Below are 27,371 nucleotides of genomic sequence, written 5' to 3' on the forward strand. Positions count from 1 at the left end.
AGATGAGCTGCAACCACCACCATCACCTTTGTGAACACCAGGGGGCACTGGTAAGGCCAAAGGGGAGCATGGTGAACTGAAAGTGCTTGTGGCCCACGGTGAACCAAAGGTAATGTCTGTGGGCCAGCATGATGGGTAAATGAAAATAAGCGTCCTGCAACTCCAATGCCACTCGCCAGTCTCCTGGGTCGCGTGCAGACAGAACTTGAGCTAGGGTGAGCATTTTGATCTTTTCCTTCCGGAGGAAGAAGTTGAGGGCCCAGAGGTCTAAGATATGTCCTTCTTGGGTACCAGAAAGTAGCGGGAATAACAACCATTACCTACTTCTGGCACAGTGACCCTCTCTTTAGCTCCCTTGGCCAAGAGAGCTGATACTTTCTGACTGGTGATGGACCTGGAGCATCGGACTAGGAAGGTTTGGAGGCAGTGGCGGGGGAGGGGGAAGGGTGGACTGGCTCGCCCGCTGGCTGTCTAACCCACAAGGACGCTGGGTCCCACGTGCACGGAAACGCAGATGCAGGACAGCTTGCGTGACTATGTGGCTAGGCCAGTTGCTGAAGCCGGTCCTTAGCTGGGACGTCCTCAATGCACCAGGAGTCTACAACTTGAAAAATACATCAACAAAAAGTTAGCCAAAAAGTGGCTAGGGGTAACTCGCTCTGGATCTGCGGTAGGCTGGCACGGTAAAAGACATTTGCGTGCATGGGCAGAGTCTATGTAGGTCCGGCGACGTCATCCCAGCACCCACATCGCAGATGACTGAGGTGGAGCCGACCACACCACCTAACAACGCACAGAGGTACTGCTAAAGAAAAAAATCTGGGGGAAATACTAAGGTAAGGTATCTACAACTAACAGTAGGGCCAATCTTTGGGACGTGATGGATCTCCACCCTGCAATGAAGTGTTGAATCATGGCCCCCACAGGATAGGAAAGGCAAAGAGTGACTATGTAGCTCTTGCCACAGCGGAAGAGGACTGATGCCCTCTGCTGACCTGCGTCCTGGCTGCCAGACCCATGTCCACAGCTTTGAAAGGGTTGTGGTGACTGCTGAATTGGGTGGGGGGACCGTCTTTGCCTATACATTAGCTATCTGGAGTAAGCTTTGAACTTTTTAGCCCCTTCTCTGCGGGGGTAATTCCCCCGCTGTGCTGGGGGGCGCGCACAGCACCCCGGTGCTGATGACGAGCTTAGCTCGTCATCAGCCACGGTGCTCGTGTGCTGATGACGAGCTGAGCTCATCACGGCCACGCCCGTTCCTTAGAACGCTCAGCACAGCAGGGGAATTATCCCCACGTGTGAGCGTTCTAACGGCCATGACGAGCTCAGCTCGTCATCAGCACACGAGCACCGTGTGGGGAGGGGTTAACCTGATGCGGGAACTGCTTGGCAGGAGAGTGTGTCAAGGCCCTACTTCCATTAAAATGCTCCGAAGCACAATCTGTGTTTTCACTGAAAGGGTGTGAGCCATCAAAGTGCCCATCTATGAGAGAGGCAGGTACATCTCCAGAAGATCATGAGGAACACATCTACACGTCAACAGGCAATCAGTAGTAGCTAGGCCAGCATGAATCACATTTGGCCATGTATGGTCTATCATGAATTGTCTGAGCCACAGAGGCCCCAAGATCAGGTTCGGGAGGGCATGATCGAAGGGACCACCTACACCATTTATTGATTGCAATCTTCTTGGACTCCCCAACTGGAGGAGTGGTGGGGAATGAATAGGGAATCACCCTACTGGTTGAAGCCTGAACCACATGGCTCTTTGGAGTAGGATCAGGGTCACCAGGAGAAGGTCAGTGATGCCTGTCAACCTGTCAATTCACTGGGGGACATGAACAAAGTTTTGACCAAGGCCTTGGTGAGGGATCTGCTAAAAGGGAAAAAGAGCTCAGACGTGGCTAGCTCAGGCTGCAACATGTCTGCACCGACATCAGTATTGGTGTAGACTGTAGCTTCAAATCTGGGATTCCCTCGGACCACTACTGCAAATGACGCAGTGGCTCACATGGCAAGAATAAACTTATCCCTGGGCAAGTATCAAACACACTGGCCTATTTTAAAACCATTTAAAAGTGATAAGTAATTCCCTTGAGCGCCAACATTTATAAACTGTCAGTTTCCAGTATATTCTTTTTAATGTTCCAGTATATTCTTTAATTTTCTTATTTTTGTCTTCTCAAACATCCAGTATTTTATTCCTGTATTTGTACCAATTCAATGAAACACGTGTTGGCTACAGGAATTGTAATAAAATGTTCCGTACACAAGAAAATGTTGGACTTCTGAATTAAAGAACACGTGTTGTTTATTATATTCCATCTAAAAGTGGTCATCTTTGTACTGAGATACATCACTGTACCCATCATCTCAACACTGGGGTGCACCTTGCTCCGAGTCAGAGCGAAAAATACAATGGCGGTTCTGATGCCACATGCATTCTGATACCGATACAGGTTCAGAGTTAGGGTATATTAGTAACCCGCTACACTTTTGTAATTTCGTAGTAGGACATTTATTGAGATCAGGCTGAGATCTGTTTAGTGGCAGACACTGGAATCCCGACTAGATACTCTTCTGGCACCAGTGGCATCAGTACTAAAGTAAACATGGAGTGGTCCAGCGCTGGTCTTGGAGTCAGCGGTACAAAAGGGGGTGGTGATGGACAGAGCATCTGAACCAATCAAACACTCACACCCAGTCAACAAATCTGGGTTTAATCAATCACCGTTCTTTAGCCCACTCTGCCACCCCAGTTTAGACATGGCCATATGCAAATCAGTCTGACCCTGTGCCTCATGGGAACAGTCCAGCCGAACTGCCAAGTCATGCCTTCCCGGAACCGGAAACAAGCTTCCTAGGACCGGTTTCTGGCATTTCAGCCGTCTTCAGCCAGGCTTGCTTGAATCCAGTGGCTAAGTGAGCAAGGGACTCACGTCTGAGCATACCCTGCCAACTTATGGCGAACAAAGCGGTACAAAAGGGCGTGGTGATGGACGGAGCATCTGAACGAATCAAACACTCAGACCCAGTCAACAGGTCTGGGTTTAATCCATCACCGTTCTTTAGCCGTCTCTGCCACCCCAGCTCTTGGAGACAGAGTGGGAGTCAGTACCAGAGTCAGTATGGGCACTGGAGCAGTACCCTAGGTGTCTCACTGTGCCGAGGACGGAGCCGCTGGTGGCAACCTAAATGGATGCCCCATGGTTCCTTGGAGAACAAAGAAGCACCAGAGGGAGCCAGAAGTAAGCCAGCAATCTGCAGCATAGCCCTCCTTGATGGCTCTAATCAGCTGCAGCATCACCAATGGCCCAGGGCACACTAGGGGCAGTTGGAGAATCTGCTCCCCAATAGGATACCTAGAGGCAGACTGACTCACTTCATGACACCCCCATGCCTGGTCTTTTGGATAGAGAGTCACAGCAAAGAGTCGAGTCCCACTTCACTTTTTTGTGCTTAGTCTTCCATTTTGACTTATCAAAGGACTTCAACTGCAAAAGTGACCTCTGGCAGACGACAGAGTGGGACGTACATGTGGGCCACAACTAAGTCTTATGTTCGACAATGTGCAGCTTCACTTCTCAACCCTGGATCGCCTTCGGGTGCATGAGGGTACCTTTATAAGATGACTGACTCGTGTCTTCAGCCCAGACTCCAGAGACACACCTCGTGCAGGTGCAGGCAGCTCTTTAGGTATGCAGGTTAGCATTATTTTAGAGGTACATTATGTTACATTGCTACCTGCAGCCACTGGAGGTCCGACAGCCCTGTTGCCCCTCATTGCTGCCTTCCTGGGGTGGGACAAGGTCCCCCAGTGCGTCACGAGCCTTGGGGGCAGGACCAGCCATCGGCAGGCCGAAAAGGCATAGGAGCACTTCCACAGCTTGGGATGTGCGCGCGGGCGCCCAGCCAAGCCCGGGCCCGTCTGCGCCCATCAGAGGCTCGGCCCCCTCTCTGAGACTTACAACACGGGACATCAAGGTACTGTCTAACTTTTTATAGAACCACATTGGGACTTGGCAGATGGGCTTAGACCCCTCAGCCATTTTGTTTTACAACACTCAATGGAACTAGTGTAAACTCCAGTTTGCCATCTTTTAAGTGATGGGGAAAAGAAAAGCGGTGGATTGTATGGAAGGCGGGGTAGCGGGCAAGGGGAAAAAAGCTAAACATGCGGGAAGTAACGGTCTTAAATCGTATCGACAGCTTGCTACATGAATGCGATGGCACCCTCGATACCCAAGCGGTGACTTCCCCATGTACTATGGCCAGTCAGACTCCCTATAATAACATTAGCTCTAGTAATATGCCAGTCATTCCAAAAATGTTTAAAAGAGCCAACAGCAAGAATTACAACTAAAGCGATCAAGAATATGGAATTCACACTGCAAGAGTTCATTCACCACCAATTGACATTTGCTACGATTACCATTCCAGTGATGGTTGGATTAAGATTTAGACCTAAAGTAAGGGTTATATTGTAGCCAAGATTTAGGAGTAAGTTTTAATTTTCATACATCTGCCGTGTTTTTGGCCTTTGTGAGTCACTTTTGGTTATAAAAAGGACATATGCATGCAGGACACACCCAATGACAAGGCTGTATTTCAAAGGTATCTCGGCCATGCGATAAGACTTATGATGTCTAAAACCCAGTGAAGAGACTAATAATTTTATGTAAATTATAGAAAAAAAAACATCATCTGAATACATCCTTGTCATTCACACACCAACCATGTGCTCCAGGCCTCACTATCAATGCTCGCAAACCCAAGATCTAAGTTAAAGTGTTAACCATGTAAATTAAAACAAAATGAATCTCTTAGATTTCCCTGGGAGTCCGATGGGAATCACAGTACATCATGCAACACATTTAAGCATACAGTTCAACTAGCATTTGGCTTTAAAGACAGATCCATGAGACCCTTCACCAGAGTAACAGCTTAGTAGGCCCTCATGTCCCTTGCAAACGTGTCCCTGCTGGGATTCCAAGCTTGGCAGGCACTGCCCTCATGGGGAGGGGTTGCCGGGTGCTAGCATACCCTCAGACTGAATCAAGTAACAAAAGATCTTTCATGCAACTGGGCTCAGTGGTATTGCAGTTGGGCATCTGGCTGGGTACTGTCAGGACGACAAAAAAGCAGCTGCATGATGTAAAGAGGCAAAGGACGGGACAAGTTTCAGATGTCTTGTAAATTACATCTCTAGAACATGACCATTACCATGTGTGGTTAAAAACTAAAATCTACAGGATGCATAGGTTGAAATATTCAACCAGTTCAGCTGCTTGGGTGGAGATGGTTTGGTCATTCAAAGATTGGGTTCCTCATGAGTGCTGGAAACTATAACAGGTTGTTTAGCTGAAAATCACATAAGCTGATGGGCTCGTAGGAATCTACTACTAGAAGTCTCTATCAGATGAAGTTATTTATTAATATTCTGTGCACCCCAAAGAGAACCACATGAAGGTAAGCTTGGGGTGGGGTTTTGGTTGTTTTGGGGGTAGAAGAGGCAACACCAGATAGGCCACCAAAGGGAAAATGTACCATTGCAGAATCCACTGCCACAAATGCAAAGCCTCCAAATATAGGAGTCAACAACTCACACCATCCTCTGCCTGTTGATTAAGCAGACAGTGGAGGTGCTGGTCGAAAACACTTCAATAAAAGGCTCCCCGATGTGGAGGAAGGAAAGGTTGTTAGGGCTATTTAGACAACCAGTGCACCGAGGAGCTCAAGTTGTTCCAATGGGGCCTAAAGGGCTTGCATCATCATTACCCAGAGGAGTACCTGAGCCCAACGTGGAGGGATCCATGCCAACGGAGCCCGGTCTATGTAGCCATTCCTCGATCACATGGGACAGGAGGTAGAATGTGGGTCGAGTGATGGACTGGCCCACATGGAATGGGCTCAACACCTTTCGCAGAAAGGATGCCTTGCTCAAAATCAGCCTATCTGAGAACAAGGATATCAGAGGTTGGACACAAAGCTCTTATAGCTCACTGATGGGCATCAAAACCAGCTCCATCAACTTCAAAAGCTGCGACTGGCAGCTATGAATTTTCTCAAACAAAGCTCCGATTAGGAATGTCAGGACCATGAAAAGACGCCACTAAGGCATAATAAAAGAGAAAAGGGGAATTATCTGGCAGCCCCTCCAGAAATCTCATAATGATCGGGGACTTGAACAGATGGCTAATCTGGCAACCCAATGAAGGCTGATAAAGATGAAACATAAGCTTTAATTATGCACACTGCACAAACTTGCTAGGGTAAAGAAAACAAAATGCATCAGAAAGTTGCACCTTTTGAGGGTCAATACCCTCCCAGCACACCTGGATGAAAATGGTTTTAAAGCCCGCAAAGACTGAACTCGTGGAAGGATAGCATGCCAACAAGACGGCATCCACCACTCCCGACAGCAAATAGAACTGAAATGTCCCGGTCAATCTTAAGGAATGAAGGTGGAGGCACTGGTGGTTGGGGTGCAACACTTGTCCTCCCAAATGCGAGAGGAGGAGACCCATCTTGCGCCAGAGCAGAAGTTGGGGGGGTCGGGAGGAGCATGGTGACTGCAGCAGGAGGTTGGCATACCACACCCTTTATTGCCAGGCCAGGGAAACCAGCACCACTTGTGCTCATTCTTGGTACAGTTTCCTCAATAATTCCAGAATCAAATGAATGGGGGAAATAATGTACTGTGGTGCAGGGGATTCCCTGTCAGGAATAAAACATATACCCAGGTCTCCTTGCACCAGAAACTAGAAGGCACAGAATAGTGGGCAATGCACAATCTCACAAGTGGCAAAGATTCAGCTAGGGGAGCCCCATAGGGTAAAGATGGCTTGTACCACTTCCGGGTAGAGACACCACTAATGGTCAGGCATCTTTTGTGTTCAAGAAGCTTATTAGATGGTTGACAGACAGCCAGATCCAGTGAGGTTACGAAAGCACACCCAGCCCTTCTTGGTTGCATACCACATTGCCCTTGTGTTTTCCATATGGATTTGGACAAACCAATGGCAAAAGTTAAGTGCGTGTGTGGGGGGCATAAGTCGTTCAGGGCGAGGTGAACTGCAAATAGTTCTAGAAAGTTGCGGCTCCTCTGGAGCAGACATTTGACCAGAGTTCCTCAGTCTCTAAGGTGGTTGCATCCATGACTATGATGGCCTCTGTGGGTGGTGATTAAAAGGAATTCTCACAGTAGAGGTTCTCCTGTCCCAACCACAGCTGGAGATCCATTGTGGCGCTGATGGCTCAATGTCAGTCACCCACTCATGGCAAAAGTCATGTGTCAGCATGCATGAGTGACTAACAGTTAGCAAAAAAAGCAAGCAAACCAGCATGCAAAGGACCATCCGGGCTAGACTCAAACAATGGAATCCTATCAGAAAGCCCTGCATTTTCTGAGAGGAGAAATCTCAGATGTTGTGTCCAGTACTGTCCTTGTGAACAGAAGGTTCTGAGAAGGATGTGCGTCTTGGGAAGAGTGATGGAAAAGTTCAAGGCCCACAGCAGTGATGCTGTGGGGCACAAGTAGTCCAAGACCAGCTGCAGCAGCCCCTCCCGCCCTTCAGCAGCCAATCATCTGGGTAGGGAAATATTGAACACCCGGACCTATGAAGATTTGCCACAACTACAGCCATCACATTGGTGTCAGTAAAGTGCGACAACCTAGAACAATGTTGTGGAGGCCTTGTGAACAGAGTCAAAATTGACATAACAGGAGAACTTCTGCTGATAAAAAAGTTGTTTTAGTCTACTCTGGCACAGGAAGATATTCATAAGTTAGGCTTTCCTGTTTTCACTGTTTATGTGTTGTGAATTCCGATTATTTTTAGTTTTCTAATGTTTTAAAAACTGTAAAAATCAGTGGTTAAGAATGTTTATCTTTTTTTGATCTGAAAACAAAAATATCAGGGCTGGTGTTTTGTCAATGCTAATAAAAGCTTTTTGCTTTTATTTCCTTCCTTTCCTCGTTCATTCTTCATCAGTTCTACCCTACTCCAATTTTGAAGCCATCTCCTTTGTTTGTGTCCTTGCCTTGAATTTGTTCTTGCAAGTAACATTTCATTATTTCCCTCACATTTGTTCCCGTCTTATTTTCACCACTCAAACTTCTTTCCAGCAGTCAGTCGTTCCCCATGTAAGGATATGTATGGATAAAAGTATATTTGCACCTCATTTCAGATTTGGCTACAGCACATAAAAGGTTAATGGTGGGCATTTAACAACTATTCTTCAAACAAATGGCAAAGATTCACTAAACGCAGATTTTCTATTAGGACAGGATATTTATATATTATGGGGCATCCAGTGCTCTCTTATTGCAAGCTAGCGTCATACTGTCGGTTTCGAGATGTGAGAAAGAGGCTGGGATACTTAATGTATTATAAAATAAATTACTTAACCCCTTGACCGCGGTGCAAATTCCGCCGCAGTGCTGGGGAATTAATGAGTGGGCGTGTATCGGACGGCCCCCACCCGTCCTCCGCACACGCCCACTGTGACGTCAGACAGCCGGGGGACGCGTTAATGCACAACGATCTTTGCTGCCGCAATCTGGATACCTGAGTTTTCAGAAAGCACAGTTCTGTCTTAAGTGAAGGAGGGTGACATTGTGATGCCGCTTACCCTGAACCCAGACACTGCTCAGAGTTCGGCTAAGAACTTCTGACTACTAGACATCAACGTGCAGTCAACAGTGATGGAAATCCACAGGACGTGAGCTTACTATCCAGAAAGGGAGTAATAGTAGTATCTGGGACTCCAGGAACATTGCAGATGATCAGAAGACCATACTAAGAAGCCAATCGTGGCCCGAGTGGGTGCTTTCGGGAGCATCCATCATAGAAAAGTACAGAGTACATGATGAGAACATTGGTAACAAATCAACAATGTTAAACTGTCGTACGTAGTGTTAACCCCTTCGCTGCGGGGGTTATTCCCTCGCTGTGCTGGGGGGGCGCGAACAGCACCCCCATGCTCATGACGAGCTGAGCTCGTCATGAGCTACGGCGCTCCGGTGCTCATGACGAGCTGAGCTCGTCACGAGCTACGGCGCTCCGGTGCTCATGACGAGCTGAGCTCGTCACAGGTGCATTGGCTCCTGTAGAATGCTCAGCACAGCGGGCGAATTCTCCCCGCACCTGAGCGTTCCACGGCCCATGATGAGCTGAGCTCGTCATGAGCACCGGAGTGCCGTGGCTCATGACGAGCTCAGCTCGTCATGAGCGTCGAAAAGGTTAAAAATGATTGCAAACATTGAAATAATATATTAAATTATTATGAAGGGTTTTGTTACAAAGTTCTTTGTAGTATATGTTATAAAGATTATAAAACCTATGCAATTCACATATTTTATAACTCTAATACCCTAGTTCTTGGACCGACCACCATGGTATTCTTCTCCCAACTAATGCACAGCCTCACTATAAGCACACAACAAGCAACCAACCTCCTTCACCAGCCTAGATGCAAATCTGATTGCCACTGCCACAATTCTGACTCCATGCCCAATAATGACAAACTCTTGGTTAGACCATACCCTCACCGAAGCACTTAACTCACTTAACCCATGTAGCCAAAGTGTGCCATCAAAAGACCAGTATCACCAAAACATTTCAAAGACGTGGCCGCATTAAATACTATGAAGGACCTAGGCACACCAATGAAAGAGTGATGGATGAAGAGAACAAACTTGGCACTTTAAACACAAATTCATAGAGATTCCATCAAGGAAAACGGCAAAGCTGAAGTTCCATACACATAACAAAGGCGGAGTGCCTTTCCAAGGAGTAGTCAGAATTCAGGGATGGTACCAAGGAAGACATCACACCTTAAGAGAACTTGACTCATTCCTATGGTCTGAAATACTGCTTCTACATGCACCGTGACCTTCTGATCTATGAACAGACACGATCAACTCCAGAATCAACTAATGTTCTTTCTTTGCTGTGTCGGCATCTGAATCCACGACCTTGTAAAGCCCTGCACGAGGTCAGACTCTCCAATGGACGCTTCCAACATACATTAGCTGGACCATGATTAACTCCCCCACTCAAGATGGTACAGTTTATTTATAACCTGAAATCATCTTACATCAAATTCTTTCACTAAAAACACAGGCTATTAAAGGAAACTACCAAAAGTGTTTAAAGGATTATTATTGGCCTCCTTGCAAGTTTCATTGAAGAAAACATTTAATTTGAGTGAAAAATCGCTGTCACAGGCTGAAGTTGGCATCCACATTGTGTGGAATGATGTCCCCGTGGGAAGGCGTAAAAACAACCGCTAATCTCAAAGGGGAAACTGCCTTCCTACCTATAGATCTCTCAGCATCTTTCAACACTAAATGTCCAACATATGCTTTTCTGCCAACAGGACCAAAAGGGCACCAAAGGAAAGGAGCCGCCTTTTATTCATGTAAGATTCAGAAGTTCAACCTCTCATCACTCCCCCCCCCCCCCCCCAAAGTACATCCCGCGTGAAGCCCATCCCGCCTGAAGTACACTTGTGTGTTCCACAAGGCTCCACAATTTGATCTCTGTGCTCAAAGTGCAGCTAATCAGTACATTTTAATTCACTCCAACTATTCCTGGAGCCAAATCATTTCAGGACTAACAAAAGCCTCAAACACCAAACATTACACTGTGGACAATGCCTGTCGACACATGGAAATGGATTGAGCCAGGACCACCTTAACTTAATTTAATCAAAATCCTCACTTGCACAGCATGTTGTTGGAACTGCCCTCTTTACTGAGGCTGCCACAGCTTGGAGAACCACCATTACTTGACACCAGTGTCAGAAACCTTGGATTCATTATGTGGACACTAAACTTCTTGGGATCTCTGGCTGCCTCATACAACACAAGAGGCCAAACCGATAACAGTGCCCCCCTTCAATATCAAAAAAAGTAAACTCCTCACATATGGAAGACACTCTTCATATCCAGCAGAGAAAATGAGTTCAGATAATCCAAAAAATGAAACAATAGGGGTTCACAACAATCCCAGGTTAGTCAAAAACGAAAGAGGACAAACAATTTAGAAGTACAACTCAGTGGTCATCCAGAATTACGGTCTCAATTACAAACAAGCATTTACAATGCAACGGTCTCGGCATTGCAAAAGTTAGAGCTATTAGCATTATAAATGAACGCGAGTTTAAGGTCTTGACATTGTAAATGACAAGGTCTTTTATTTATGTTTTAAAAACCAAAACATAAATAAAAGTCATTGTCATTTACAATGCCAATAGCTCAACGTCGCCTAATGTGTATGGCAAACTACAGTAGCCTCCTGACGAGTACCCTTTCACTCCCTGCAGCCAACATTCAAGGTGTACCTCTGCACGCATATTATTCCCACGTTTCTATGGTGACCGCTGTACCATGCAACCAATCTTTACTTATGTGGCCATATCACTGCCAAACTCCAGTGGTGACCTCTGAACCCAACATCCAACCAACAGTGTCTACTTCTGTGCCCCCTTTACAGCCACACCCCATGGGTCACCTCAGCACCTTGTAGGCATGTGTGCCTCTACCCCAGAGGCGCTTCGGTGTACTCCTCTACACTCTGGCTACAACCAGGCGCCCTAGGATGACCCCAGTCATTTAAAAGCCTCCATGCAAGGGTCGATAGCCATACAAGGAGCCCCCAGAGGAAGGAAAACCCTAACCAAAGAGCAGAGTATCGTGAGTGTAACACCCTCGGTGTATATGGGCAATCCAATCCCACCTAACCAAATACCTTCTCGTTCATTTGCAAAGGAATTTCCCCTCAATATATCCATGTAACGTTTCCAGCTTGAAAGGCGTCCCCTTACCCCGTTGTTGCACCCATGCACCCTCACCACTCCCCAGTTTCCTGTCCTTTCAACATATTTGTGTTCAGGTAGCGTCCCTTGCTGCCCAGTAATCCCCGCCGAAACTCATCTTCCTCCCTGCCTCTTGTAAGCCACATCTGTCTTTGTCACCCACCTGTCTGCCACTGCTTGGCTGCTTCTGTCACCTCCCTGCCCTCCTCCAACGTGCCTGATACTTTCCCACCCTCAGTCATATTTTGAACTATTGTATTGAACTGTTCTAACCCGTCAGCCTGTCTCCCCCCTCACCCTGCCTTTCCCACCCACTTATTTACCCCTTTCAACTCCGAACTGCTCGCGCACCCCTCTTTCGCAACTTCCCTGTCATTCCCGTCGCTGCCCCGGTCGCGTCCCGGAAGCCCCCGCCCCCGAGATGCCCACTCTCACTCACTCACCTCGTCCCATTTGATGAACTTGCTGCCCTTTGAGGGTCTCGTGCACCGAGATTGGCTTCAGCTGGAGCGCGTGCACCCCCGGGCGGGCCCCGGCCATGGTCCTGGGAGGGTGGAGTCCCTGGGGGGCCCTTGGGTGGAGAGGGACAGACAGACAGCCCGGGCGGGAGGAGGACAAACAAACTGTGAAGCTTCTGCCTGATGAGGAGAACCGAGGAGGGGCGGGATGGACTGGGGCCCGGGGGAGGAGGAATGGGGGCGGGACAGAGTGGAGAGAGGTGGATAGAGAGGGATGGACCAGGCAGGAGGACAGGGGAGGAGGGTGACAGGAGGTGGAGCTGGACAAAGGTCGCGGGGAACTCCTCGGAGGAGGAATACAACTTCATAGCAGCAACAAAAGCGAAGAAACATGCTTGGGGATGACTGGAGTGGACAGAAATAACTGAGAAATATTTTACATCCTGTCTTGCGCGTAGACCAGGAATGTAATCCTAAACAGATCAAATGGCACGAGAATATATGGGCGTGTGAAAAAGAAAAAATAACCACGCCTCCATTGGGTTCAAGTTTCCAAGTTTTTACTGCACGAACTTGAAAAACAAGGAAGACACTGTTACTCACGAGCCCAGCAGCCTCACCGGAAGTCAGGCAAAGTCGCCTGTGACGGGGGCGGGGCTACGTCCGGGAAGAGAAGGCGGAGTGAAAGCGTCTCGCGACGCCAGAAGGAGAGCGGAGTCCCTCAGAATTCACCTGGTAAGTTGAAAGGGGGGGGGGGCACGGTTCCCTCGTTGTGTGTGTGTGTGTGTATGGATGTGTGTATGCATGTGTGCGACGGCGGGAGAGGGGGGGGGTGCACTCGTGTGTGTGTGCGTGTATGTGAGGGGGGGTGGGTGTCTGTATGTATGTGCGTGGGCGCTTGTGTGTGTATGCGCATGCGTGTGTGCTTCCCAGGAGACAGCGCCAGGCTGCAGCGCTCGTTCGCGTGTCAGTTTGGAATCGCCTCTAAGGCGATGTGCGCGGCCAGGATTGTCTCCTGGGAAGCAGACACGCCGACAAAAGAGACTCGGCGGAGACGCGCTTCCGCGCGTTCAGCCGAGCCCTAAAAACAAGCCAACAAACAATGTTAATCACCCATGACTAACTTCTCTTACATTTGCACTACTTTTTAATATTTTCAGGTTTACTTCTCATAAATGAAGTGGCAAAATAAATGGAGAGGCAGTTAATTTTAATAAAGAAATACAAAAGGAATTTAAACTACAATTAAAATGTAATGTAAGCATTGCTACTATAAATTTGATAAAAATACAACAGGCAAACATTTTCATAAGTACTTTTTAATTGAAATCAAGATCCATAATGTTACAATAATTGTACAAAAAACCTTCCAAAAATACATTCTCTGCCTATGTGACTTAAATCATTTAAAATTGTGCGCAGTACAACCTTTCGTTGAAGCTAAATCTTGAAATGCCCCATCGACAGGAAGAAAGAACATCTTACTTAACTTTTAACAGTTCTTTATTTTCACACTTTACCAATCATTTAAATCATTACACTGCCCAAGAGGGTGACGAATTAGAAAAAAGAGGAAAATGCCACTATGCCATTACCTATTACTGCTCAGTTTTCCACTGCAGAAATGGATAAAACTGCAATTTAAACCACAATTTGTTTGCACACTTCTCCATTAAGAATAACGACATAAGTGTTAGTTATGAGCTTAAATTAAAGAGAGACATGTTAAACGTCCACTCCAATTAAAGTCTATGAAACAGCAGGATACGTTGAAAAGGTATGTGGACTAGGAAAAAAATGCCAGAATGGAGTTAACAGATCTCCTGTTGAGCTATAAGCAAATTAATAGCTTGCAGCTCTCCACTAATAGAGGCTATAATACAGATTTCTCGTAAAAGCAAATCAGATACTGTTTGAACATCACATAACATGGTGTCACCATTTAGTAGCTATGAAAAAAGTAAAGAGTAGGACATTGACAATCAAACAGGTGGACGGCATTAAGCAAGCCTGCAATACAGCATTATAGGCTACTTTGAGATTATTCACCGTACATGCAGATTTTGAACTCTGCCTATATATTAATCCCTTGGGCACGGGCGGAATTTCGCCGCGGTGCGGCAAAATTCCTCGCGAGCGCAGATCGGACGGCTCCAGGCTGTCCGACGCACACGTCCACCACGGCGTCGGACGGCCAGGGGCCTTCAGACGCATGCAATCAGTTAAAAAAAAAAAAAAAACTAATGAAAAGTACAATCCACAGAAATAAACACAGAATATAGAATATATTTGTCTTGCCAAAATATTGTTTAGGCAGGCAGTAAATACCACTTTACTCAAAACATAGCCATCACCTTCAATGGCCAACCATTTATAAAACGACTTGTCGTGGACTCTCTATACTAGATAAAAGAGGTGTAAAGTTATGTACCCATGTAGAGCTGAAAAATATTGTATTGCTCCTACAATACAACGAAGGAGCCAAGACAATCTCCTTGACTAGCCAGAAAAAAGGACCTTCCTGGATAGAACAATGACTTCAATCAAATTCTGCAGCTCTGGTAAAAAAAAAAAACACGAAATGCACGAGTGATGTGGTGCTCTGCAGAGAACCTGCTAAACAAACATGTAGTAGGTACCAAGGGAAAACAGTCCATGATAGGATACAAAAGTAATCCAAGGTTTGGTGAGAACTTCAAACCCAACAATTGGACTGCTGGGCGCTCAATTACAATCCACCACCCCAATCAAATCAAGAGTTCAGAAACTAATTCACTGGTATGGAATAACACCTGTACACTACTGCAAACTCATTCAATAAGCAAAGACAAACATGACATTTTCATCTATCTTTTAAGATTACATCCACAGCCTCATTAGGCACTGGAAGAATTGAGATGGCAAAGACCAGAAAAGAGGATATCAGGAGATAAAGAAATCTAAATAGAAAAAATAGCATTTCATCAGAACAAAACCTCCATGGTGCAGCGTTCACTGTACAATGTGATGCAAGTAAGCACCATCTCCAGCCGTTCACTTACAGATTGATATTTTTCATGAAAACATCACGCTTTTTGGAGACCCAAAACTGATGCTATGTTCCAGCTCCTCTTTTCCCTATTCATATACATTCAACTGTCAACACAATATGACAGCTGCCATGTTCCCTAGCATATATACAATATCCACCTAAATTTTTGGCACAAGTCGAGATTAAAGCTTTCTACGGTCAATGAGATCGATTCACCAGAGCATATAAACAGATAACCACTCACTCTATATTATATGCCGGGTCAATGTACGAGAAGGACTCCAAAACAATCAGAAAGCCGTTTCTCTTTTAGATTTATCCTATACAATCCATTGATTTAGTGGGTCTGGAGGGAGTGTGTATCGATTAGTATACTTCTGGAAGAGTCACCAGTACCCTGCCATAAAAGGGTGGTTCTGGAGAGCCCACATCAACACAAAAATGCAAACATAAAATGGTATCTATTTACATCTGATAAACCAAAAGCCATAACATTTCTAGCTGTATCCTATTTTTTTTAAAACACCTTTTGGAAGCCGCACCATTTGTTGGTTTGTACACAAATAGGGCTCTTTGCCAAAAAACAAACAAAAAAAAAAGATTTTATCGATTTTATCAGTATCTGTTTTCTATGCTGAGTTCACATTAATACACCTACATTTTAACTCTGCCCATGAGAGAAAAGCATACAAATAAGTAAAAACCTAAGTTTTAAGTAGAATACCAGTTAGTACATATGTTCTTTTTCCTGCAGTGCTTCCCTCAAGCAAAATATCTTCTCGTGGAAATCCATAATAATTGTAAAATCTGCATACAATTTGCAATAGCGTTGCTTCAATGATCATGTTAAGGTCCTTTACAGTGCCAGGAAGAATAAAAACGTACAGTTTGGGAATTCATTAATTAATACAACTTCATCAACTCGAGACTACCATAAAGTCCGCAGAACTGCAGCAAATACACATAGGCACTGTAGGGGGAATATTTTTCTTAAAATCCTCTACTGCAGCATCTGGGACACATGATTTAGTGCACCTCGAAACAGTCAGCAGGACATTGCCAACAGGATAGAATAGTATACTGTGGAGCATCTCTCCGTAGAACGCGGGTCTCAACGTGCACACATCGATGGACTCGCTATTCCGGTTTATCATCTCTGCCGTCCCAGTACTTTTTATAAGCCTCATCAAACATGTTCTTGCACGGGATCTCGGCTTTCAGCTTGGAGCAGATGAGGAAGGAGCCACCCATCTTTCGGTGCAGAGAGTAGGTCTCCTCAGGTGGAGGGATGAGACGGTGTTTCAACATAACCGGTATTAAGCGGTGGATCCGCTCCGTGGTACTCTGGGAACCAAAATTGAATGGTACATCCGATTTGAACGCCTCTCCCAGGATTAATATTGCCTCCAAATGAGCATTTTCCATAACCTGAACAAATGAAAACATAGTCATAAAGAGAAAGAAAACTAGTAAACAGACTCAAAGCATAGCTGTGTAAAGTGTATTAAACTCAGAAAATAGAGAATCCTAAAGTTTAGTATGGGTTTAAATCTTTCAATAATTCTATATGAAAACTTTTAAGAAAGGCTCAAATTCTAACACTCAGAAAAAAACAAGAAAATGATATTGGAAGTGCAACTCATTAGTAAGGCAAGCTGACAAAACTGACAATATAAACCTTCCCCGACTCCAGGAAGTAAACAAAGAGTTGTCTAGCTAGAAAGGGAGGGAAAACACTATGTGTACGGTCCTGCCTGTTGGGATGGAAATGTCCTCTGCGTGGAGATGGACATGTCCCCCTGTTCCGAATGCCCAACTATACTGCTGTCTGGATCCCTATAGCTGGTTTTTGTTTTAGGCAAACAAGGGTCATGTCATGTGTGGGCACCATGTCATAGTCCTGTCTCATGGATTGCAGTTGTGTTGGTAGGGGTACCCGAAGCGCTACCCTCATAATGGTGGAAGGCAACAGGTGACTCTGCACTGCTTGTATGTATGTATGCCTGGGAAGGGGGCTGTACAAGAACAAGGCTGTACAGTGCATGCATAATGAATGCATGTACTGAGTGTATATGTAACTGAGGAGATCAGTACATGAAAGGTGTAGTGCTTTGCAGTGCTTGTATTGCGAGTGCACGAACTGGGTGTATGTATACCTGTGCGAAGTACAGTACATAAGGGGTGTAAAGGTGTGCAGGGCGCACAGGGTGAATGTGTGCTTGAGGGTGGTACAATACATGGAGGTAACTACTGGATAGTGTGTGTACTGTGTACATACACCGGGTGCAAGTCACAATGTAATGTTACATTAGGTGGAGAACCCTGGATTCCATGGATTCCATTTTGGGAGGCCCTAGTCTGCCTGGTGAAGACATGAGGAGGTAAAGGAATCTCCCAGACATATTTGTGTATTGCTGCATTCTTGAGAGCAGAGTGCGATACATGGGAGAATGGAAAGACACTCCCCTGTACACTTCAACGGAGGCTCTTTGACTCCTTGAGAGATCACAATGAAGGGCCAGAACACATCTCAGGAAGGAGATGGGGCTGATACGGCAATAATACAAAGTGGGACTGGGAGCCCGAGATGAATCTTTTGATGCACATATCACTGTGGCTGACATCCATGTGTGAATTCTAGTCAATCCCAAGGCCTGTCTTGTGGGATTGTCCGCTTCAGAGTCTCTCCTGCTGTTACAAGACTGTATTTCAGCAGGAAAAGGAGAAAATGTACTTCAAATAAATAGAACCCCAACATAAAACTTCAAAGATCCAGACCCTAAATCACAGTTGGCATCTGGAAATGAACTATAAGAAGGGGAGGTTGAGACCCCAAAAATTGTCATCTGCCAAGCAGCCAGACGGGCTGTGTGAGGAGGAGAAGCTCTGCGAGACTTCTGCCTGTGACCAGAACTCCGGGATCTGAGGGGGGAGGTTAGGTAGGCAAGGCCTGCTGGGTGAGGGGACATCACCCAGGGAAACCAAAATCACCTGCTCTGGTGCACCAGCGTCTGCCTGCTTGCCAAGAACAGTGTGCCCGGTCATAAAGAGGAGAGCATTTGAGGGAACGAGGTCCAGTGGAGAGCCCTGCGAGTGGAGTCCTGGCATGAGGAGAGGACTGCTGCACTGATTGGGCCATTGCCCAGGTGTAGACTTAAGTTGGCGACCTCCATATGCTATGAGAGGGCTGCCGAGGCAAGAATGCCATGGAACAAGTGAATTGGTCTGCATGGCACCGTTAGGGCGACTCCAAGTGGAGGAGTGTGGCTCACTGATTAGAGCGGCAGACCCTGATGCAGAGGTCTGGCCCGGGACCAGGGTTCAATTCCCGACGCGGCAGGGTACTGAGCCCAAAATGTCCACGGACTCGATAATTCTCGCCTCGGTGACTATTCTAATCATGGGGTCCTACGCTGTAACTTTGGGCAATAATTGCTAAATCTCCACTACGGCGGCCCACCCGCGGCGGGATGCCTGGCTTTCACCCTGGGGATACCCAGTAGGGGTTATCTCACAGGGAAAAGCCAGGACGGGTTCCCAAAGCAAGCGCCTTGATGCCTTCGGGTGATACGTGCGCTATATAAATCGCAATACATTTACATTTACAAATGCCAGGAGGGATTGCTGTGGTAAGGGCCGAAGCCTTGTGTGACACTAATGCAGCAACCCCATATGACAGGAGGCACAATTTGGAAAAGTGGGGAAGCCGGGATTAATCTCATGTTTTCTACTTTTACATTGTTTCCCAATTCAGCCACTAGATGTATATCCTTTGCTTCGCCTACACCTACCTTACTGACAAACCCGTCCAAAGCCCCTCACCCAAACCACCATCCCGCTGGCATCAATGCACCCCTCGGGCACAACAGACCAAAGGTTTTGGCCCCTGGGAAAATGTTTGTGAATACCCATGGATTAGACATTAGAAATAAAATGCTTATTTTTATAATTAAAAGTATTTGGTTGGACAGTTATTTATTGCTGCTGCAAGCTCTTTCAGTTACAAGCCATATTCACTAATCCGTATCCCCAGCTGCCAACCATCCAATGCCCCTAAAGGAACCTTTGACTGCTCGTCCACAGCTACCACAGAGTTACGTGCAGAAGACGTGCTTGCCACAGGTGCTCGGGATACATAGTAGGACGGACCCCAGGACAAAAGGAGTAAAAGGCCTCAACCCCTGCGGTTGTTCCAAGTAACCTCTTTGTACCCTTCTGATGCTGCTACTCTCAGAAAAGTCTATAAACACAGCATTACATATGTAGAATAAAGCGATAATAAAGCATTTTTAAAAGAGCACACAAGGATTTCAATGTTAAGGTGCCAGACAGGCTGTATTGATAAAGGAAGTCATTTTATACCAGCCCGTCCATTTTCAGATTGCAGTAGTCATCTGTCACCCTCATTGTCAGTGATCTGCAAAGTCTTTTAAGGGTGGGATTTTCGAATTTATTTTGGAGTGTACTGAACCAAGATTTTGAAGGCCTTTTCAGAGGAGATTTGTAAATAAGGTGCATTACGAGAAGGGATCTCTTTAGAATAACGTTGTGCTGCACCGAGCATAATAGTTCTTAGCCGTCACTGCTGTCGTAAAGGGCATTACAATATCCTATATTGCAATAACACTCCCTCCCTCCCCAAGATTCATTCACAGCACGAACATTCAGTTGTGTGGTCTCTTGCCAGTGGAAACTAATCACAAGGAACCAGGAAAGAGACAATAACCAAATCAGTTGAATCTCTGTGGATTGCAAAAAACAAAAAACTCCTTCATGCGGCTATGGGGTATCAATAATCGCACAGAAATGTGATGCTATTTGCAGCTCTTGTGTGTTTGAATAGGTCTCCCACGATTTATTTAGTCTTAATGGCTCCCTGCTGTTTCTAGTGTTCTACAAGAGGCTCCTCATCTCAACCCCTGCTCACCTGCCTCCTTGTCTCTGCATGTTTCATTCCTATCTGCCATATCTCCCCAACATTCTATAATAGCATCAGGGGTTCTCATTGGCATCCTTTCAAAACATTTTCTCATTAGAGAAATCACCTATGCAATGGATACAATATGAAAAATAGAAATTAGCAGCCAACACACTTGCTTTGTTATATAAAAAAAGTTTATCCACAATTGCCATCTACCAAGACTTGACCTGGACTTCCCAACAATAGTGCAATGTGACCCATGTGAAAAAACACATAACAAGCATAGCTCAGTGAGACAAAAAAGTATTTGAGATTTCTTTTAACAAAACGTATATTGTCCATATTAGCAGAATCGCTTGTTTGTTAATCTTGCTGACAATATTTTGACCCATAGTCTGGATAAAAGAGTCTCATCGTAAACTAAAAAGATGATGGGCATCACAACAGCCCGTATACTATGGGGAGAAGTAAAATCTAGCTCAACCTAAAAAGGGTACTGGGGAAGGGCTCACTCGTCAGTGGATACTATTGTATTTACTCAGGGTGGTCAGAATACCCCCGAGTAAGAGTAACCAGGACCCGCAGTAACTGTCTGATACGTTTTCGTAGTGTTGGAGGAGTGGAAGTGAGCTCCAGGCAATAACCTGACTGAATTATTTGTCTCGCCCACCTGTCTGTGATGATGGAGTTCCAGACAGGTAGGAACTGTTATAATCTCCCCCCGACAGGAGTGGAATGGTCTGGGGGGATGTGTGGGAAGTCACTTATTGGGGGTAGAGGCGTTACAATTGTTGTTGCCTCTACCTCTGCCCTTATTGTTGTTTCCTCTATACCCTCCTCTATAATATCCCTTACTGGGTGAGGTTTGGGTGGGCGCTTTGTAAGAGGAGGAGGTGTTATCAGTTTGGAAACCTTTAGAGGCGCCCCTATATGAGGAGCGACGAAAGGAAGGTCTATGGGTTTGCGTTTGTAAGTCTCCCATTGATTTTGCCGTATCAGTAAATTTTTTCATCTTTTCTAGTGCACTGTCCACAGCTGGGCCGAAAAGATGTTGTTGGTCAAATGGTTGGTTTAATATACTGGCTTGTACTTCTGGTTTGAACCCAAAGATGCATAACCATGCATGTCTACGCAACAGTACCACTGTATTTACTGATCTAGATGCTGTGTCTGCAGTGTCTAGTGCGCATCTTATGGCGGTATTTGTTATAATCTTGCCTTCCTGTATTAGGTCAGAAGCCCTAGTCTTATATTGTTCTGGCAGGTGTTGCATGAGTGACTAACTTATCATAATGAGCTCTGTCATATCTCGCTAACAGGGCTTGAGTGTTAGCAATCCTCCATATATTGGCTGCTTGTGAGATGCTGCGTTTTCCTGAAGCATCCAAAAGCTTAGACTCTTTATCGGGGGGGAGCATCCCCTGTTGTCTGCGAGTTAGCTCTCTTTCTCGCATTTGACACTACCATTGAGTCTACTGGCAACTGACCTTTAATATATGCTGGGCCAGTTGGAGCCGCTTTGTACTTCTTTTCTAGCCTAGGGTTGATTACCCTGGCTCTGACTGCGTCTTTAAATATTTCTGGTGCGAGTCTTACCACTCTGTTAAGTATTGGCAAAGTGGTAGTGGTTTTATGTGAAGATAACATGTCCATTAGAAAGTCTTCTTCTATTGGATCTGTATGTAAGTCTACTCCATGGAAGGTACTGCTCTATGAATGAGCTGTGTGAACCCAATGGTGTCATCAGGGGGAGATGGCCTAGACGGGTATGCCTCGTCTTGTGGTAGATCTGGTGCATTATAGTCTTCCTATGGGTCACCTGATGGCCCAGCCATATCATCTGGATCATTAATATCATCCATTTGATGTTCACTCTCTACCTCTTGTGAGTAGGTATACCCATAGTCCTCATGTTGTAGTATAAAGCTATGTGTACTGGCTGGAGAATGTACAGGAGAGATATCTACTGGCATTGCTACTTCTGGTGAAGGAATTCTTATAGGGGAAGTTTAAACATTCTTTTTAAGAGGAACTGGCGGTGGTTTAGGATAGTCCATTTTCCTCTTTTCAGGCACTGTGTATACAATACATGTCCAGTCTTTGGATGAATTTTAAGAGTTTTTTGCCTTGCATCGGACTGGAAAAGCTCTTCTATTGGCAAATCCTCTTTCGGCGCCGATTTATCTGTTTTGGGGCCGAAAGTTTTAGACTTTGCAGTGTCTATTGTCTTTGGAACGGTTCTTGGTTTCGGTTCCGAAGGCTTTTGTCTTTTGTTTGGATCTGTGCTTTTTGGATCCGAAGCTTTTGTTCCCATGTGTCTAGATTCGTCTGCCTTTGGAGCCGAAACATGTTTCGATATCGGAACTGTTTTCGGGTCCGCTTTTTTCGGAACCGGAGTCGTTTTCGGTTCGGTAACTTTGGAAACTCTTTCGGTGCGGAACTTGGTTTCGGCTTGTCTGTTTTGGGTACCGATGAATGTTTTGGTGCCGGTGTTGACTTTGGCTTTAGTACCTTCTGCTTTTCGGGACCGACAGACTGACTCGAGCCCGAGTCGACTGAAGGCTTTTTAGTACTCTTCGCTGCCGAGCCTGAAGGCGGGGCGTCGGAAGGTTTTAGTCGGTGTGCACCTGGACCCGCAGGTGGGGGTGGGACCGAAGCCTGTCCCGATATGGTGGGGTGAACAGGCGTCGACGCTCTTACTCACGACCTGTTGACCAGCTGGAAGAAAATCGTCTTCTTCGAATCGATTCTAGTCTACGGAAGCTGAATCCTCTGCTTCGGAAGCGATGTCTTCTTGCTGTTCTTCGACGTCTACCTCAATCGGCGCCTCGTCGATGATGAGGTCTGGTGTCGACGACGATGACTGCTCCATAGCTCTTCGAGCTCGACGGTCCCTGATGGTTTTCTTGGACCGGAATGAAGCACAGGCCTCACAGTCTCAACTCTCGTGCTCTTGAGACAAGCACAGGTTGCAAACCTCATGAAGGTCAGTGTGGGGAAATTTGTGTCCACACTGAGGGCACTTCTTGAAGGGTGTTCTTTCCATGAGCCAAAGTCCCAATGCCGCAGTTGGGCCCGACGGCCCCGATGAATGCTGGAATCGAGAAGTGTATCCTTTCTTCAACGCGGGTAACCGGAATCAGTATCGAAGACGATGTTGTAGATTGATTTATGGGTTCGAAAAGAGATCGGTAACTGGACCAAAGGATAAACACATCCGAGACCGATGGTGGAAAAAAACAATATGAGGATGGAGTCGTTGCCCATGTGCACTATGATCTAAGGGAGGAGTCACCCAACAGACAAAGACTCTTCCAAGACAACAACAAAGTGTAATCATCCGGACCCAGATGGTGATCTAATGCTATAGTGTGTGGTCTGCCGCCCATATGCCTCGAACACTTTTTTATATTACAAAACAAATGCGTTGGCCTTCAATTTCTATTTGGTATTGTATTTACTGCAGGAGGATATTTCTCCACTTATGAAATTTTCTTTTGAAATGATACCAATGAGATCCCCTCTTGCTGATATTGAATCTTCCCTTACCCAGGTTCCAAGGGTGTAAAGGATGCTCTTGCAGCTCATATAGCATCTCTCGCCAACATGGCCTACTTTACACCCAGATTAAACAAACCTGGTGCCTACACCTTGACATTTTTTCCACAGGTTTAGTCTTCAATACAAAAAGACTATCTGCTCCCCAGTGTACACTTATTCTTCGAATGATCATTATTATCTCATTGCTTCCCCTCATGAATCGGAGATGCCAACCGGCGCCCCCATGCCGCCCTCACTGGTAACATTTGCCCTCCCTCCTGCCTCAGCCACTTACATTTTGAAAACACTGGACAGATCAGGGCATACATCATAGTATTCATGAACCATTTCTTGTCAACAACAATTGGACTGTAAGCACAAGTGATTGTTTTTCAGAACTTCGTAGCACTAGGATTAGAGACTCTAAAACGTTAATTGCCTTCAGTAACACTCTTTCTAGTGGAACTCTAACTACAAATTCCTGCCTTTTTCAAATCCCTCAGGAGTCAGCAGGATCCATAGATTTTTTTAGACACTGCTTCTGCCTGCCACAAAGTGGCATCCTCAGACTCTGCATTTGTTCCAGCCGCTCTGAGAGGGACATAAGGAAGCAGTAAATCGGGGTCTCCCCACACGCTGAGATTAGTTTCAATAACCCATTCCAATTGTCTGTAATAGATGAAGAACCGCAAAAGTGTGCAGAATCTAACAATGAACCTTAATAATACGTAGAAGTCCGCTCCACAGAAAGGGAAGGGATGCAGATCAGTCTCGGGTTCGCAATTAGAATATTCACCTGAAAGAGCTTTGCTGAAATAATTAACTTTCTTCTGATTGATACTTCTAACTAAAGATTACACATCATTCGAATGGATACCACAGCAATACCTCTCAAAAGATGGAAGGTCTGAGGAGTTGACTTCACAAGAGGAAACTCTGCAGGTCTAAGCAGGCAAACAATCCTCCCTGTGGATCAGAGTGTCACAGTTGTGCCTTGTGAAGGTGTAGTTGGACGCCAAACATAGCCACTTGGAAGATGTCCAGCATCGGAAAACCCCTTGCCAAGTCCATAATGGCAGTTTTAAGTCTAGTAAAATAAGACAGATGTCCCTCTTGAGGCATTACTTTATTTAATGCAGAGAATGAGACACGTGGACGAGGTCCATTCCTAGACGGACTTTCACTTCTTAGCACCAGAGGATCCCACAAAAAGTTGGTCTTCTACTTGGTGCAGCTTATTTCGATGAATGTAAATACTAAGGGCTCTTTGGGTCCAAACGGTGCTACCACTACTCCTCCTTACAGGGATGTGGTGAAGAGAAAAAATTAGGGATCATGAATGACTGCACCACACGGAAATAATATTCCTCCATTGGTAGAAATGAATCTTCAGTCTGAAGCACCGGCTAGTTTGGAATAAGGGGTGCATGGAAGTTGCACTGACAGTGTCTGCAATTCACTGACACGGAGCGCGGATGTAGTTGCAATGAGGAAGGCTTTAATGGCTCAATAGCCTCACAGCTGTACTCAGTTTCTAAAGGTGTGCACATCAGGAAAGTAAGAACAATATTAAATTCCCACTGCACCATAGAAAAAGGCGCAAGAGGAAATATGTATGTAACCCTTTTTAAAACTGCATCATACCTACTGACTAACAGGAGTGCTGAACAGGTGAACTTAAGAGTGCCAAAAGGGCTGACAAACTTTAAAGGTGCCCACGCAAAGGTTTGCAAGGCTATAGACAGGACAAACAAAGGTTAGTCTACACCAGATCAACCAGACGGTCCTCACACCAGGCTGCAAATTTTGCCTATCGTCCAGAATAGACTGACGCCTAAAGGACATTCACCATCTTCTCAGGCAGAACAAATCCGCTCAGCTGATTCTGGTCAATCTCCATGCATGAGGTGCAGGTTGTGGAAGATCAGGTGTAACACCCGGGCCAGCTACTGGGACAGTAGGTAGTCTCAAAGGGATAGACTGACAGGGTAGCAGATTTTCAAACTCCGGACGTCAGAGTACCAAATCGCGGAGCCCACAATGAGACTATCATGATAAATTACAATCAATTCCGCTTGAACTTCAGAACCGAGGAAAGAAGGAGCAGAGGCAAGAATATAAAGAGACCATAGTACACTGAAGACAGAATGCAATCCCTAGGGAGCACTGTGGTAGAAACACTAGAGGGTAAAAGGCTGGACAATAAGCGTTCCTGGCAGTAATTGAAGATCCATCCCAAGGCACGCCCCACTGAGAAGAGAGGCATTCAAATACCTTTAGGTGAAGATGCCACTCACAGCCTGCTAGATGGCACCTTATGAGCTTATCTGGCCTGGTGTTCAGGGCCTTGCTAGATGGCTAACAGTTGATTTCCCTGAAGGTTCAACCAGGGCCATAGCCTTAGCGCCTCCTGGGCATAAACACACAACCACCATTCCGCTCCATATGGTGCAATGACATCTACCATTGAATTTTACTGGTGGCCTTGTCTGACACCTGGATGTTGACAAGGTACCGCCAGTGCTGACCTCACTGAAGGAAGATGTTCCACTACAGTGCTCCCATGTCCCAACATTCATGAGGCACAAGAAGGAAAAACGAAGCCGATGAGGCCAAAGAACCTCAGAATTGTGTGGGCTAGAACACAGAACTGAGCCCAAAACATTGCGTCATATCCTTAATGTTTTGGACTCACTGCTGAAAATTCTAGAACACCACTATGTCCAGAATGGCGCCTATAAAGGGAATCTATTAACTTGTTTGGAGAAAGGAGCAAGATGGTCGCCCACAACAGACCATGGCTATTCTACTTTCAGCAGCAAGACGTTAACGTATTGGAATAAGGGTACTCATGACCTGTGATGATGGGCTGCGGCCATCACCTTCGTAAATACCCATGAGGTTAAGGGTAGGACAAATGGCAAGCACACACGAAGCAGAGGAAATACCAGTGCAACTTCAGGACAGGTACATGAAAGTATATGTGCTGAAAGTTCAAAGCCACCATCCAAATCCAAGGATCTATAGCAGAGACAAACTGGGCCAAAGTCAACATCTTAAATTTGTCCTTCTGAAGGAATGTGTTCAAGAACCAAAAAGCACAAAATTGATCTGAGCCCACTGTTCTATTTGGACACCAAAAATAACTGGAAAAGCACCTGGACTCACTCATTGACTCCACTGGCCAGCAGTGAACCTCTTCAGCAAGAATGGAGGCATGTTCTGCCAAGGTCTGATAGAAATGAGGTGGACAGTAGTGGGGGCTGACAAAGGAAAGAGCGAAGCCTTGACAGACAGCCTGTAGGACCCCCACTAGTCCAAGGTAATTGCAAGCCAGTTGGGCAGGTAAAAGAGTATTCTGGCCCACCCACAAGAGGCTCCTGAAAAGTGAACCAGTGCCACTGAGTAGTAGGAGAAGAGGAAGATCTATCAGTACAGTGAGAAGGCAACACACTGTCTGCCTCCTGGTCATCAGTTCTATTGTGTAGAATGTCTTGATGGTTCTGTGTGATCTGCAAGTCTGGGCCAAATAAGGTCTCAATTCACTGAAAGTACTGGCACCGGGGAAAATGAACTGCTGGAGAGTTCTCCAACAACT

The 27,371-nt window shown here is 45.9% G+C and overlaps 1 protein-coding gene across 2 annotated transcripts in view; it reads right to left on the minus strand.

The window, feature by feature from the left end:
* Positions 1-13,584: 13,584 nt before the first annotated feature.
* COQ8A (coenzyme Q8A) overlaps positions 13,585-27,371 on the minus strand; it is a 366,784-nt gene continuing 352,997 nt past the window's right edge. For both annotated transcript variants that reach the window (XM_078649870.1, XM_078649871.1), the window contains exon 15: positions 13,585-16,740. In XM_078649870.1, the coding sequence (XP_078505996.1) occupies positions 16,450-16,740 (291 nt within the window). In that variant the 3' untranslated portion in view covers positions 13,585-16,449. The remainder of the gene's footprint in view (positions 16,741-27,371) is intronic.

The sequence above is a fragment of the Lissotriton helveticus genome, chromosome 6, assembly GCF_964261635.1.
Source record: "Lissotriton helveticus chromosome 6, aLisHel1.1, whole genome shotgun sequence".
Classification (NCBI taxonomy): Eukaryota; Metazoa; Chordata; class Amphibia; order Caudata; family Salamandridae; genus Lissotriton; species Lissotriton helveticus.